This window comes from Notothenia rossii (genome assembly GCF_949606895.1).
Source record: "Notothenia rossii genome assembly, chromosome: 8".
Taxonomy (NCBI): Eukaryota; Metazoa; Chordata; class Actinopteri; order Perciformes; family Nototheniidae; genus Notothenia; species Notothenia rossii.
The window spans coordinates 46190673-46205846 of record NC_136906.1 but is presented as its reverse complement, the minus strand read 5'-3'; the positions used below and the strand labels follow the sequence as shown (position 1 = coordinate 46205846).

At 41.3% G+C, this 15174-nt stretch overlaps 1 protein-coding gene across 1 annotated transcript; it reads left to right on the top strand.

Annotated features, from left to right (window-relative positions):
* Nucleotides 1–268: 268 nt before the first annotated feature.
* On the top strand, nucleotides 269–1775 carry LOC307017208 (E3 SUMO-protein ligase ZBED1-like). Its single transcript, XM_079646757.1, has 3 exons — nucleotides 269–465; nucleotides 685–871; nucleotides 1019–1775. Exons 1-3 carry the CDS (start codon nucleotides 332–334, stop codon nucleotides 1490–1492), a joined length of 795 nt encoding a protein of 264 aa, XP_079502883.1. The 5' UTR covers nucleotides 269–331; the 3' UTR covers nucleotides 1493–1775.
* The last annotated feature ends 13399 nt before the right edge of the window (nucleotides 1776–15174 follow it).

Genomic DNA, 15174 nt, shown 5'->3' with positions numbered 1-15174 from the left:
AAGGCAGTTCCTCGACGTCGCTAATCAGTGGGGGATAACTGACAAAATAAGCACTATTGGAACAGATAGCGCTCCTAATATGGTTGCAGCAGGGAGGATACTTCCATTCGAGCACTTGCCCTGTGTTGTGCATGTTGTACAGAGAGCTATTGTAATGTCACTTCGGGAAGGTGGTTTTGATGGTGCACTTTCCAAGTGCCGTAAAGTGGTCGGACATTTCAAACACAGTCCGGCCAACTCAGACGAGCTAAATGTCCGACAATCCTCCCTTGGACAAGTTAAGGAGTCACTCGTGCAAGATGTTCCAACACGTTGGAATTCCACTCTTGAGATGATAAAGCGCGTGAGGCGCAACAGAGACGCACTGCACACAACGCTGTCGCTGCAGAAGCACAACCTGGCCCTCCCAACAAATGCGGATTATGAGAAGTTGGCAAAGCTAGAGAAACTGCTGGAGCCATGCAGGTATGGTCTACAAAGATAGTGTGTTCATGAATTGGCATACAAGTTTTTAAATTTCACTTTGTATGTAAGAAACACCTGCCCTTAAATGTGTAATCTGAGTTAAATTAATCTGTCACTAATAATTTTTTGCTGTGTGTGTGTCTGTCTGTCTGTCTGTCTGTCTGTCTGTCTGTCTGTCTGTCTGTCTGTCTGTCTGTCTGTCTGTCTGTCTGTCTGTAGGTACATCACTGAGCTCCTTGGTGGAGATAAGTATGTATCCTGCTCTGTGGTTCTACCTGCCCTGTGCCACCTCCAGCACGCGATGAACATCTCAGATGATGATCCTGCCTATATTGTGCGATTCAAGGCTGCCTTCATCAAGGACCTCAACCAGCAGAGGGAGAAAATAAACCTGGAATGGCTTAAGGTATGTCAGAGTGACCAGAAGATAACTACATTGTATGACCATAATAGACTGTAAAGCCAGATGAATAAGTCATGAAGAAATATGGAGGTTGGATTTGGAAAGTGACATTTTCATCAATCAATAATTATTATTTGTTATTCATCAAAGGTGGCGACTGCTCTAGATCCACGATTTAAGGACCTCAAGTGCTTGCCCAGAGCAGAGAGGGAGCCAGTGTGGGCAAAGCTAAGTGCGTTGATGAAGGGAGAAGAACCTGCTCTGCAGCCACTCAGGGAGGAGAACCCTGAGCTACCCAAGAAGAAAACAGCCCTGCTACTGATGGGATCCGACTCAGAATCAGATGAGGAGACACCAGAAGATAGTACAGTGGAGAGGTACAAGGTAGAGCCCAGTGCCAGTCTAGATCAGTGTCCACTGAAGTGGTGGTCGGAGCACACGGCTGTCTATGGTAAGATGGCCCAAATTGCCCGTAAATACTTGGGGACTCCTGCCACAACTGTCCCATGCGAGAGACTTTTTTCTTTAGCAGGCCATATTGTGCAGAAGAGGAGAGCTTGTTTGTCACCAGAAAATGTGAACAAACTGGTCTGCCTGAGTGACTGGTGGAAGAAGGAGAAATAGAGCTTTGACTGACACCAAGCTACTGACTGTAAACAGTTCATTACAACCTGTTATATAGGCCTACTGTTCAACTAAAAATAAACAGTTAATAAACACAAGTACATCTCATTGTCATTGATTTATTTTCATCACCAATTATCATAGAACAGCTTTCTCAAGCAGTTTGTGATGCATTTTGGAAACTGGAGATGAGCCCCTGGTCTAATGCACCACCTGGCTTGAGAAACCCGTTCTCAAAGACTTACTTTTAGTCATTATTTGGGTAGCACACATATTCTGAATGCCTTCGGCAGAATTCAAATTAGCCGTTTTAATCTAGATTAATCTAGATTAATTCCAAGAATACAGTGAGATTAATCTAGATTAAAAAAAAAAATCTATGCCCACCACTAGTCACAACACATTAAGGATATGGGACGATCGGACCCCCTTTCTGTTGGTGATTTACCAGGCTTTGGGACCAAGGTGATAATTGCAGACCGTAAAGATGGTGGTAGAGTACCCAACTCGTATGCCTCTTATATATCTTATATATTAACATATCTCATAGAGGGGGGAGTAATTTGTCTGGAAAACAATTTATAAATCTCCATAGGGATCCCATGTGGTCCTGGTGTCTTCCCGCTTCTCATATTCCGCAAGGCTTCAGACATTTCCTTAACAGATAAATATGTATCCAATTCAGTCTTATCTTGCTAGTAGTTGGGATTTCTAACTGATCTAGGAATTCAGATTGTAACTGAGTATTATCTGGGTATTCTGAACTATAAAGGGATTCGTAGAATATTCTAAAGGAGGAGTTTATTTCAGCTGGATCTACTGTATTGTTTCCGTTATCTAATTTGATTGAGTTTATAGCTCTATCCGATTGCATTTTCTTTATTTTCCATGCAAGAAGCTTGCCAGCTTTGTCACCTTGTTCATAGTAAGATTGCTTTAACCAAAGGAGGTCTGCTACAATTTGACTAGGAGATAGCTCTTTATACTTAGCTCTCAACAGAAGGAGCACTTTATGTTTCTCTGGTATATCATTTTGGTATAGGTCAAGTTCCAGAGTTTTAATTTGAGCCTCAAGGTTGGTTAACTCTTTATAGTGAGCTTTTGATTTAAAGCTTGTATAGCTAATCATCACTAGGGTTGCAAAGGGGCGGAAAGTTTCCGTAAAATTTCCGGAAAGTTTCCGGGAAGTTTCCATGGGAAGTTAAGCTGGGGAATTTTGGAAATATTCGATGGAAAATTAAACAAAATGACATTTCAACAGATTTTTGTTTTAAAAAAAAAAATGTGTAAGTAGAACAGAACAAGTTTTAATTATTTTATTGAACAATTGTTTGTTTCATTGAAGAACGAAAACAGGAATGTTGAGTTAAATATTACTCATCCCCCTCAACCCTACTCATTAAAAAATGAACAAAAAACTGCATCCCCCATCCAAAAATGCCCATTCAAAATGTTAAATGAAAAGAGCCCCCCCCCCTTCAAAAAGTCCCATTAAACATGCAAATCTTCCTTCAAACTATCCTGCATTTTGGCTAAACCCTTTCAGTCAACGGGCTCTTCCTGGGCCTCATCAAAATCCAACTCTGAGTCTTCCTCTTCAGTGTCACTGTCCAGCCTTGTTGAGGATGGCTCTGTGTCCGGCTCAGAGAGCCTTAGGTTTGCCCTAATGCCAACCAGTTTTTCCACTCTCACATTTGTGAGCTTGTTGCGAACCTGTGGTCTCAATAGCCATGCAGTAAGCAGTGTGCTCTGGCATGGATATTCAAGTGTACTTGAATGGCATCTATTTGTTTTAGTCAATATTATGCTAAAATATACTTTTCCCAACTATATTTAAGTTCCCTATGAAGAGCCAACCTTCAATTTGGAAAATTCCCAGTTTATTCCCATAAATTCCCGTTTATTCCCGTTAATTCCCCTTAATTCCCATGGAAAGTTTCTTTGAAAATTCCCGGAATGTGATGTAGGTACGGTGCATGTAATGTAATGTAATCAACCCGGTATCACGGCAAGACGTGAACATGTGACGATTTAACATGCTGGGCCTGGGAGACGTGAGTCCCTTCAAACCTGACAATTACACGGTATTGTTAACCCATGTTAACCAGTGGAGAAATAACCGGAAATGCCAAGCAAATGCTACCCTGACGTAATGATTTATTTTTTAATAGTCACACTTGATTACGCCGATTGTCTTGTTTCCCCAGCTGGTCGACACCTCTTTTAGCAGAAACAAAGGCTACATTAATGTATTAAATCGATGTTAATCCATGTGTGTGGATAATAGCAGAGCCATATCATAGGTGTGGATGTGGAATTAACGGACGTGACGTTGTGCGATTGAGTTGCCAGGCAACAGCTTCGGTTCATGTTAATTTACAAACTCTTCAACTACAACCGTAGTTATATTTAAAAACATGTTAGAAGGCCTCACGAAATACTTTAATGCAAATTAAAATGTAAATGTGAAGGAATGTGTGTATAACCAAAATACATCGGTGATAAACAAAACCGGAAACTGACGTAGGCAAGATCCTCAGCTCGATGATTTGGATGGTTTAGCCGCAATGCATGCTGGGATTTGTTGTTTATGTGATGTCAAATCTGAAAACGTTTTTTAAAAATAAAATAATACTTTATTCCAAGTATGCTTGCTTTTCTCTTTGAAAGTCATCATATAACGGCATTGTAATACACGGTTCGGCTTCATTAAATATTACATATCTGCCGTAGTTCTCCATTTATACTTATACTTATGTATACTATACTTCTAGACAAACAGGAAGAACTGCCGCCAAAACTGAAAACGTGACGTGGATCATAAATATATAAGCAATTAAACAACATCTTACATTTCTTTTCACACAATACGTCTCCCCGCAGTATCAACACTAATTCGGCTGACTTTTATATTTGATCCAATTGGTAGATGTATTTACACCATAACGGTGCAGAGCTGATAGAAAGGGACACCTGGTGGTTAAAACACGTGATTGAATTGTATTATTTTATTTGAGTGCTTTCACAATAAATACATAAAAATATGTCATCTGTGGAAGCCGTACACTGTAAAACATCACAGCCCCATTTAGTTATATCAAGTTACATTGTCTCTTTAATTCAAAGAGCTCTGACAAGTTTTTGATTTTGAACTCAGCTTTTCTAGTTTTAGAAGGTTAAACTTACATTGATTCACTGTCTTGACAACTTAAACATTTTGTCACATTGACTCAACTTTCCTTAGCATGTTATCAGTTGAAAAAAGAAACAAAAGAAAAAGGCGGGAAGGCAGGTTTGAGAGCTACAGAAAAAAACTTAGGCCTATGCTTCCACATTTGAGTTTAAAAAAAAACCTCCTCCCTAAACTGAATGCAATGTTTAAGCATGGATGTAATCAACTGGTATATCCGAAATATGTCATGTTTTAATTCGGACTAAAGTAAAGACACATTTTTTATCTAAATGAGAGGACTACTTCCGCTGGCGGAGGAATTCTGTGCACCTGCAGCGGTGATCCAACAGAGGCGGAGTGATACGTTAACCTACAGTCTGAAACCGGCTAGGACCGTTACGGTAACGGAGGGCATTTTATTTCTGCTGCAAGACGGTAATGGTAAGTTTTAATTATTTTAAAACCTTTAATTCTTTGCCTGCTACTACTTCGGTTTGAAAAAATAAAGAGTATGAAGTTATCTGTGGACGTTGTGCTTACTAATATTGATAGAAAGCTACACATATTAAAGTGTAAGCAAATGGGTTTGTTTTTAACTGTTAATATTTTTGACTTATCTTAATTTACTTCGACATTTAGGTTTGCTTTGACAATAGACCTATCGCTAAAACACGCCCCAAATAGAATTTGTCCAATCATATCACAGCGAAAATCCCTCCTGGCAGAAAACTCGGACATCACCAGAAAAGCCGTTTGTGGGGCGCTTCAAACCAAATCCAAACGTCTGTGATCGAAACCACTGTGAAGAGTTCAGTTTCTATGTTTATTATCTAGCTAATATCTGATGGTGAAACGCTGTGCGTGGGGTACCTGTAATTTGGACACCAGGTACCCTGAAAGACTGGATGGAGGAGTATATTTCGTACCTTTTCCGAAGCCCAAAAGAAAACCCTAACACCTACAAATGCAAGCGGTGGATTATGCTGTGTCGTCGACCACATACACAACTGAATGTGAAGGCAATTACCAAGGACACTTATGTTTGCTCAAAGGTAAGGTCAATTCATAAAGACATAATATTTGACGGCATGTATTAGAAACGTAGACCAAACTATTAGTTTGCTAACAATTGACTTTGACTGCCAACTAGCTAGCGTATATCCGGCCCAGCTAGCTAACGTTAGCTGCCAACTTGTTAGCCAGCTAACTAGCTACAGTGTTATCAACATCAACGTTTGCTGTCTGACTTTTCGTCCTCGCTAGTTAGCTGGTGTTTTTATATAACTTTTGCTAACTGTCTTTTCACCTCAAAGCACTTCAGAGATGGGAAGCCAACTCTGGAATATCCAGATCCCATCCGGGCTCTCGTGTGTGCTGCTCCGAAAAGACACAGACCCTCACCCAAAAAAAGGTAACGTTACAGTCAGCCAGGTGCATAACAGTGAAAATGATGACCAACAAGGACAGTTATAGTTATAGATTTAATGTAGTGACCACCACTGCTAACATTCAACATCATATTATCATTTCAATGGTTACACAACAGTCACCACTACACACGACAGGCAACAAGATTAGATATTTTATATAAAGAAATACATGGCTACCTTTTTACTCTTGCTTTTAACTGTTAACTTTCATCTGCTGTTGCTTTTATTAGCTCTTGCTTCTATTTTAATGTTGTTCCTTGCTTTTACTGTACTTATTATTGCTTTTATCAATTTTTATATATTTTATTATGCATTTTAGGGAAAAGCACTCATATACAGGACATCCTAGCTGACAACATTGATAGTATAAAGAACTGGCTAACAGACAATAGGTTGTCACTGCATCTAGGCAAGACAGAATCCATATTAATGGGTTCAAAAATAAGGCTAAGCAGGGAGGACAAACTTGTTATAACTACCGGAGGCACAACCATCACATCACAGCCCCCAGTAAAATATCATGGTTGTATCTTCTAGATGAGACTCTAGGAGGTGCCCACATGGCCCTAAATGTCCTGGGCAAGATAAGCGCCAGAACAAGGTTCCTAGCTAGGAAGTCAATTTTTCTTAACTTTGACTGCCTAAAAACCCTTGCCTCATGTCTGGTCCAGAGCCATTTCGACTATGCCATCAGCTCATGGTACTGGAGCCTTAACAAACCCCACCGACATAAACTCCAAACAGCACAGAACAAACTAATCAGAGTAGTATTAGGCCTAAATTCCAGAACCCATATAGGGAGGACTCAATTTACACAACTCCACTGGCTACCAGTGGAGGCCAGAGCCAAACAACTACAGCTAGGGATGGTCCACAAGATTTTAAACAGGAGAGCCCTAACATATTTTAACAACCACCTTGAAATGATTGCACACACACACAACAAAAGAGGAAGCCTGATAAATGTAGTCCCCTTAAACACAACAGGAAGATAGGTCAAATGTCATTTAGATATAGAGGTGCAGTGGAGTGGAACAAACTACCACTCAATATTAAGGAAACCGAGAGTAATAATAGTTTTTAATGCACCAATGAACATGAATGATGCTTTTTTTTATAATAAAAAAAACTGAAACATGAATACTACTACATGCACTTTAGATTATGCACTAAGAATGCTCGATGCACTTCAGATGCGATAGTGCCACTTGAAACCAGTAAACAACAGGGACAACGATGGAAATAAGTCCTGGACTTCTCATTTTATCCCTGACAAGGCAAATACAAATGTTGATCTGTCAATGTTGTTATGTTTGTTGTCAATAAAATCCACTTAAAGCTGCATTTTATGTATGAAAGATGCTCCATAAATGAACTATTATTATTATCTGTCTATGCTTAGCTAATACTCAGCTTTTTGTGTTTTTTTCACAGAATGAGGTGTACTGGAGATGTTACTGCCCTCACAGAGACGACACAGGTCAACCCAAGACAGGACATGAGTGACAATGAAAGAGGTCTGATTTATGTCTTTGGACTAAAGTGAGCATCATGGAATGTGTGCAGCTTTACAATCATGTCATTGATGAACTGAATATCTCTGTGAACTCTCTCAATATATATATCTCTTCTTTTAAAAAGTACAAAGTCACAGAAGTCGAGTCCGCTAAGTAGTAGTTGCCCTTGAATTAGGTAATAACAGTTATGCCTCTCTGAGATGTGCATGTCTTCTCCGTCTTTACGCACATAGAAATCTTTTATGGCTGTGGCTGCCTCTGCTACCGTCATGTCCCTTGCTGCAAAGGGACATTTCACCTCAAGCAAGCCTGTTTGACCATTGTCACATACTATAGCATCTGATGTTGCCCCAAGGAAGGGGAGATCTGGTTGCAGGAGGAGGCCAGAGCTATGAACATGCCTATCTGGAAATGTCTCCTGGTACAGCTGCTTGGCCTTTGACTCATTGGCAGAGCCATAGGTTGTTGCAGTAGCAGTGAAGGGCTTGGGGTAATATGTGGACTGTATGAAGGCATCTGAAATTTTCTTTCTCCTTACTATTGTGCCAAATTCTGATGCATTCAGCCTGCCCTCTCGCTCCTTGTGCCACAGTGGACATGCAGCCTGTCCCGTGGTCTGCAGTTGTAGTATTCTTGCTTCCTCCAGATCAAAGCTCTGCTTGTGCTGTGGTGTTGGTATGGCTATGTCTGGAGAGAGGGGCATAGGGATGGTCTTGGTAAAGGAAGAGGATACAGGCAGGGATGTTGCTGGGTTGGTCTGTGGGAGCTGCAAGAGTGGGAGCTGCAGCGAGAGAAAAAATTAGAAACATCAAGGAGTCATTTGTCTCCTCTTATCCCTCTCTCCTCTCATTCCTTTCTCCCCTCATTCACCTCTCCCTCTCTCCTCATTCACCTCTCAACCTCATCCCTCTCCCCTTATCCATCACCCCTCTCTCCTTATCCATCACCCTTCTCTCCTCCCCTCTTACTCCTCTCTCTTCTCTAAGAAGGTCAGGGTGTGGAGGAGCCTCCAGATGAGGAGCGCCGGCCTGTGAAGCAGCCTCCCCCAATGGAAGGTGGACAAGAGGAGCGAGATGAAAGATTGAGAAATCAACAAGCACAAATCGAATCACTGACGAGTATAAATACTGTTCTGAGACATAATCATGTACCAAATAGATTAACACCAGAGGTCTTGCAGCACAGCCGTGTACCAGCCTATTTCAAATATGCCACTGGATTCACTTATGATCAATTCAACAATCTATGTACTGTGTTTAGTATACCTAGCAGTGAAACAGCACAGCAAACTTCAGTCCCATTGACATATAGCAGAACTGATTGGCAAATTAACACAATGCCCCTGCGTGTGCAGCTCTTGCTTGTTCTTATGAAACTGAGACAAAATCATGATTTAAAAGATTTGGCATTTAGATTTATGATTGATGAACGTAGTGTTGGTACTTTGTTCAACGCATGGGTGGACTACATGTTCACAGTTCTAGGGGAACTACCCGCATGGCTTCATAGAGACATAATAATGGCACAAATGCCAGGAAAGTATAGAGAGGAATTTCCTACAACGATGGCAATATTAGACTGTACAGAGTTAAAAATTCAAACCCCAACTTCACTTGTATTGCAGAGCCAAAGCTACTCAACCTACAAGTCTGCAAACACATTGAAATCCCTCATAGCATGTGATCCACGAGATTCTGTAATATTTTTTTCAACTCTTTTCACTGGATTTATGTCTGACAAAGAAATAGTTAGGCAGAGCAACTTTATTGAGCTAATGAAAAATCTGCTTGAACATGGCGATCTGCAGGAAGGGGATGGGCTTATGGTAGATAAAGGATTTTTAATTGAAAATGACCTACACGAAATTGGACTTGAAATAAACATCCCACCCTTCGTTAGAGGAAAAAGGCAGATGCCCTCTACAGATGTCTGCCTGACAAAAAAAGTGGCTGCACACAGGATTTTTTTATTTTATTTATTTAACCTTTATTTAACCAGATAAAAAGCATTGAGATAAAATCTCATTTACAATGCTGACCTGGCCAAGAAGGCAGCAACGTTACACATAACACATAACACAAACATATAAAATACAGAGAGCATAACTAAGAAAACAAAAGACGAAAAAAAGCAGTTACTACATTGTGCACATTAGGACAGTAAGAAAGGCACTACTTATTACTGCAAGAGCAGCTGGTGGTAAGGACTTCTGACAACTTCAATTTAAAACAGGCTATAGAAACAAGTGCCGTCAGTTTGAGGCGTGATTGAAGGTCATTCCAAGACCAAGGACCATAATAAAAGAGACTCCTTTTTCCAGCCTCAGTCCGCACAGCAGGAACCTGGAACCGTATCAAGGCACTGGATCTGAGGTTGTAAAAGTCACAAACTGGAGCAAATCTGGCACATATGTAGAGTGGAAGATTTCCTAAAATGGCTTTATACATTAATAAAAACCAATGCTGCATCCTACGCATAGTGAGTGAGGACCATCCAGTTAGGCTATACAGTGTGCAATGATGAGTCCTATAGGGTGCATTTGATATATAACGCAGTGCAGCATGGTAGAGTGGGTCAAGTTTGGCCAAGACAGTGGGACAGGCAAATCTATAAATAGGATACATGTTGAACGTGCTATATCAAAGATAAAGACATTTAAAATTGTGTCTGAGAGGATCCCTAACATAAGGTTGAGAAACATCAACCAGATCTGGTATGTTGTGATTATGCTGTCTAACTTCCAGCCTTGCATCCTCAAGAATACCATTACCTGATAGCTCAAGCCACAACCAATGGGGTAGTCCTTTCCACCTACTGCTACCTGTATAGGGGTCTGGTTAACGATGTAGCTTATAGGTGTGCCTCTCATTCCTCTCAGTGTCTCATATATTTCCTCAGATTCCTGACTTTTGCCACCACTGCAGAGGATATAGGCTATCCGGCTACCTTCTTCCCTCTGGGTTTATGCCACTGCTGTGGCCGACTTGTACAGGAGGCAGTGTCTTCATTTTGGGCACGAGAAATGTCTAAACTTTACATGAGCCCAATGATGTGCGAACAGTAACCTGGTGCCCTATGGTTTCAACAGCAATGAGAAGGGGAGAAAATAAATAGGCTACTGTTTGAGAACACTGCTCGTACTTGCTGCTACTTGTATATAGCTCCTCAGTGCAGTGGGACTAGGCTACTCATTGAACCTGGTCCAACCTACTTTAATGTAGCCTGCCTGTCACTAACGTTACATAAATGACACAGCTGTCAGGTCTAGCTACTGGCCTACACAGTGGCTTTGACATATGCAAATCCAATGTCTGCCTGACTTTAGCCCTGCCCCACCCACTCAGTATACCGGGTGAGTGAGAGAGCTCGTATACCGCGTTGGACCAATAGCCTAAACTAAAATATCAGCAATAGTACTAATCATGGATTATCGTCATAGTTCTTGTAATCTTCAATCAAATCAACTGTAAGTAATGCTTGAGAGTATCTAGCTAGCTAACGTTATCTATAGCTAATGCTTGCATCACCATGGAGGTCTAAGGTAATAATGTGTTAGAAATTACTTACCCTGCAATACACGAACAACACTGCTCCATGATGGTGTTGTCATCAGCAACATTGATACAGAGCCTGTGGGGTTTCTCACTTTTCAGTTCCGAGTGGTAGCATTTGGCCTTGATTCTAATGGTTTATTTTCTGTAAATTTGTATCTCATGAACGTACTTTTCCACTGCATACTGTAACCCTCTCTGTCTGCTTCTAGACTAAATATTTGTGTCATCTTTAAAAAACAGGTCTATTACCTGCTGTGGTAAATCTGACAATTGAACTTGAACTCCCCCCCGCGGCCATTGTCAACAGTCATTCACGATCGGCTTTGTTTGTCCGAATTTTCAAAGGGGGCGTGGCTTAGCGATAGGTCTATTAAGTGGTAAATTTGCTAGCTTAAATTGCCATTAGCAACGTTCGTCAGCAAGCTACACAGTCAAGGATAAGGGAGCGATACTGTGTCACTTTTAATGGCTGTGCGTGCACTTTGGGTTTAATATTGACCAGTAAAAAGTACAATTTATTATGAACTGTATACACTTAAAGACGTGTAATGTGGTGCATGCTGCAGACCAGTGGCGGCTGGCGGAAAATATTTTTGGTGGGGCTATGGAAATGGTGACAAAACCATACTAGGGCATTGAAAATCAGGAGACTAAATACAAACATTGTGTGTGTGTGTGTGTGTGTGTGTGTGTGTGTGTGTGTGTGTGTGTGTGTGTGTGTGTGTGTGTGTGTCATAGTTTCCAACCCTCCCGATTTTCGCGGGAGACTCCCGCATTTCTCCCGATTTCTGACAAAATCAGATTTACTCACGACTGTTTCCACTCTGACTTTAATATAGCTACACCATTGTTTGGTTTCCATGGTAGCGCGTCTCTTTAGCAGCGCGCGCAACCCAAAGTCTGAGAGGGTGAGGAAGATAAAAACTGAACAAGAATCGACAACTCGACCCTCTGATCACTCCTTTCCTGTAAAATACAGGTCCACACATATGCTCCATGGTGCTACAGGCATTGCCCTTACTACAATAAGCATGCAAATGTTAATCTACAGCTCCGGCGATCCACTAGCACCGGAGTCTACACCTGCAGACGCAGCCATCCCCTACTGTATCGTCACCTTGGATACGAGTCTAAACAACTCACAGACACACAGGCCAGGGTGCTGAAAGGGCGTCCTTTGAGCATCAGATCTGATGACGCTGATTGGCTGAAATTATGTTTCGGCGGCATAGTTTACAGATAGCAACAGTCAGCTTGTTGGCTGCAGCTGCTCTGGCTGAGGGCTCTTTCTACCGCCCGGACGAGAGAGGGTAAAGGCCCAGATACACCGGCCAGTAACCTGAGAAGTCGCCAACGCCGACACCGACTGTTGTGTCGCCGGACTCTCCTGCGTATTTGCCGACTTCGTGCACTGGAACACACCGCAAATCCGAGCCGAGGACGTATGAACTGCGTATGTGTGAGTGGCAATAACTCTCCTTACCAGCAGGCGGCGGTAGTGTGTATTCATCATTAAAAAAAGGCAACAACCGGAACAACCGGAAGACAGAGAAGAAGAACAGACTCCGTGATATAAACAAACAACAAATAGCGTTTTTCTTTCCATTTTCACTCTCGTCCATTGAAAACCTGAACGAACAGGAGCTCTATAAACCGATGAGGTGAAATAGCCGTCCGTGTGTGTTCCATCTTCCATTTTAAATCATTTGTTTACCTCCCTCACTTCCGTTAACGCTTCTCATGCACTGATTCGCTAGCTGAACAGCCAATCAGTGTTATCCCTTTGTCCGACATCCGGTGGAGTTCCCGACGCCGATTCAACATGTTGAATCGGCAAGAAAAGGCGTCAGGTCCGCAGAAAAGACCAGACGGTGCATCTGGGCCTTAATGATACACGCTGCGGCCAGGCAGGAAACATGTGACTTATCAGTAACTTTAGACATCGTAAAACAATTTTAAACGAGATTTTATTGTAGATCATACATTTTACTGATACCAACTATATGATATTTACCTTGTTCTTTAAAAATAAAAATAAAAATAAAAAAATATATTTTTTGGAAATATATTTTTTTATTTATTTTTTATTTTTAATGACAATCAAACATGTGGGAAGAGGGGGGGCGGCGCCCCTAGCGCCCCTATGGGCCGGCCGCCACTGCTGCAGACCCTGGAGGCAACTCGAATTTTTGGAGGGAGATCTACCTGGTCTCCTTTTTTCTCTCCACTCTGCGTGTGTGTGTGTGTGTGTGGGGGGGGGGGGGGGGTAGAGAGGGATAGCAGTAACGCTTGAGTTTAAATCTAATGTTTGTAACCTTTAATGTATGGATCACGCCACAACAGGTAAGGGATAATGTGCAGCGTCATTATGGGGAAAATAACTTACTTTCTAATTCTAGCACACTCGAGCTGGTTTCTCCAAAATTACATACCCCACCTTTAAGTTGCTGATAATGCTATTACATAAGTAATGGAGTATAATATCATATTCTCCATCATTTCATTATAATTGAGGACTTTCAATGTGGTACAACTACTATTACTGAACTATATATTATACTATTTCAAAAAAATGTTTACAAATATTCAACCTTCAAATTGCTATTTTAAATCATAATTGCTCTGTGCACACTTGCTAGAGAACATTTTTGATGAAATCTCAGTTATAGGGCTGCGAGATTATGGCCAAAAGTATGTTGTACATTTCACTGTAAACGATTTAATCATCACCAAAAGTCGATGTTATTATAACCGATCAGAACTCAGCTTTATGGACTCACATACAGTACATATATTTAGCTTGGTTTAGGAAACGGGCTCCGTGTTACAGGACGGGTCGCGTTGTTTCGCGGCTCCGCTGCAGACTCTCCTCAATGAGGAGCAGCGGATTCCGGGCGGGGGGGCTGCGGGCTGCAACTCCTGATCGGAGCAGAGGCACACGTTCACTAAGCCAAAAAACTATATCCGGTCACAGAGATCTGTTTTCAAAGTATTTCAAAGTAAAGTCAACACATATCGACAATAAATATAGTCTATATTGACAACGAAAAAAGTTTTAACATATAGTTTTTTGTATGACAAATTTGCGAGGGTGATGATGTCAGAACATCGTCCTACTGTATGTGCCGGGGCTGAGCCCCGGACAGCCCCGGCCCAATTTAACCCCTTGATGTAAGTTACTATATTACTATATATTATACATTTACTTTTCTCTCGCTTAATTTGAGGTTTTGCCATAGCCAATACAATGCTCATTGTTACAATATTGTGTATTGTTTATACTATTGTTAATTTAGTAATTGCAATAATGACTGAAAAAATGATGACCTTGCAATTTATCGTGTTTTTATTTCAAGTTTGGAACAGTCAATTAGATGTATGTGTGTCTTTGTTACTAGGTTCATGGAGAAACCCTCAATGTGATCCTGAAAGGAATGCAGGTTGGACTGTTGATTGGACATGAAGGCCCTCTGCTTGACTAATTTCCTCTGGAAGTCTTCAATGTGGCTGTGGTGGTAGAAGAGAGGATCATCCTACATGACCTCCGAGATGTGCCCACAGGCTTCACCATGTTAATGGGGGCAATCTACTGCCTCAACCTCGAGTACCCCCGCAACATGAAATACTCTTTTGAGTTCCTTCAAAAGGTCATCATGACCATCAAACCAGCGCAGTGCTCAACAAGAATCCATGGACTCAGAAATAAACTTTTGAGATATCACCTCTAAACAAATGACTGTGCCATAGCTCCTGGAAGAAGGGAGTTTCTGTTTTGGACTGTTAGTCTATATATTGTTCTTGTTTTCAGCAGTGCAGTTTGTAAAGTGCAGGTCAGATATGAACGCAGTTGCTGAGATTGTTAACAAATTAATGCACATTTCAAGCCCTTATTGAGAGGAAACTGTTTTTGGGGTCTCCTAAATTGTTCAACTAACATTGTTAATCTATTGCTCATCTAACAAACATAGTTTGTGTATCCAGCAATATAGTTTGTACAATAGAGTGCCAC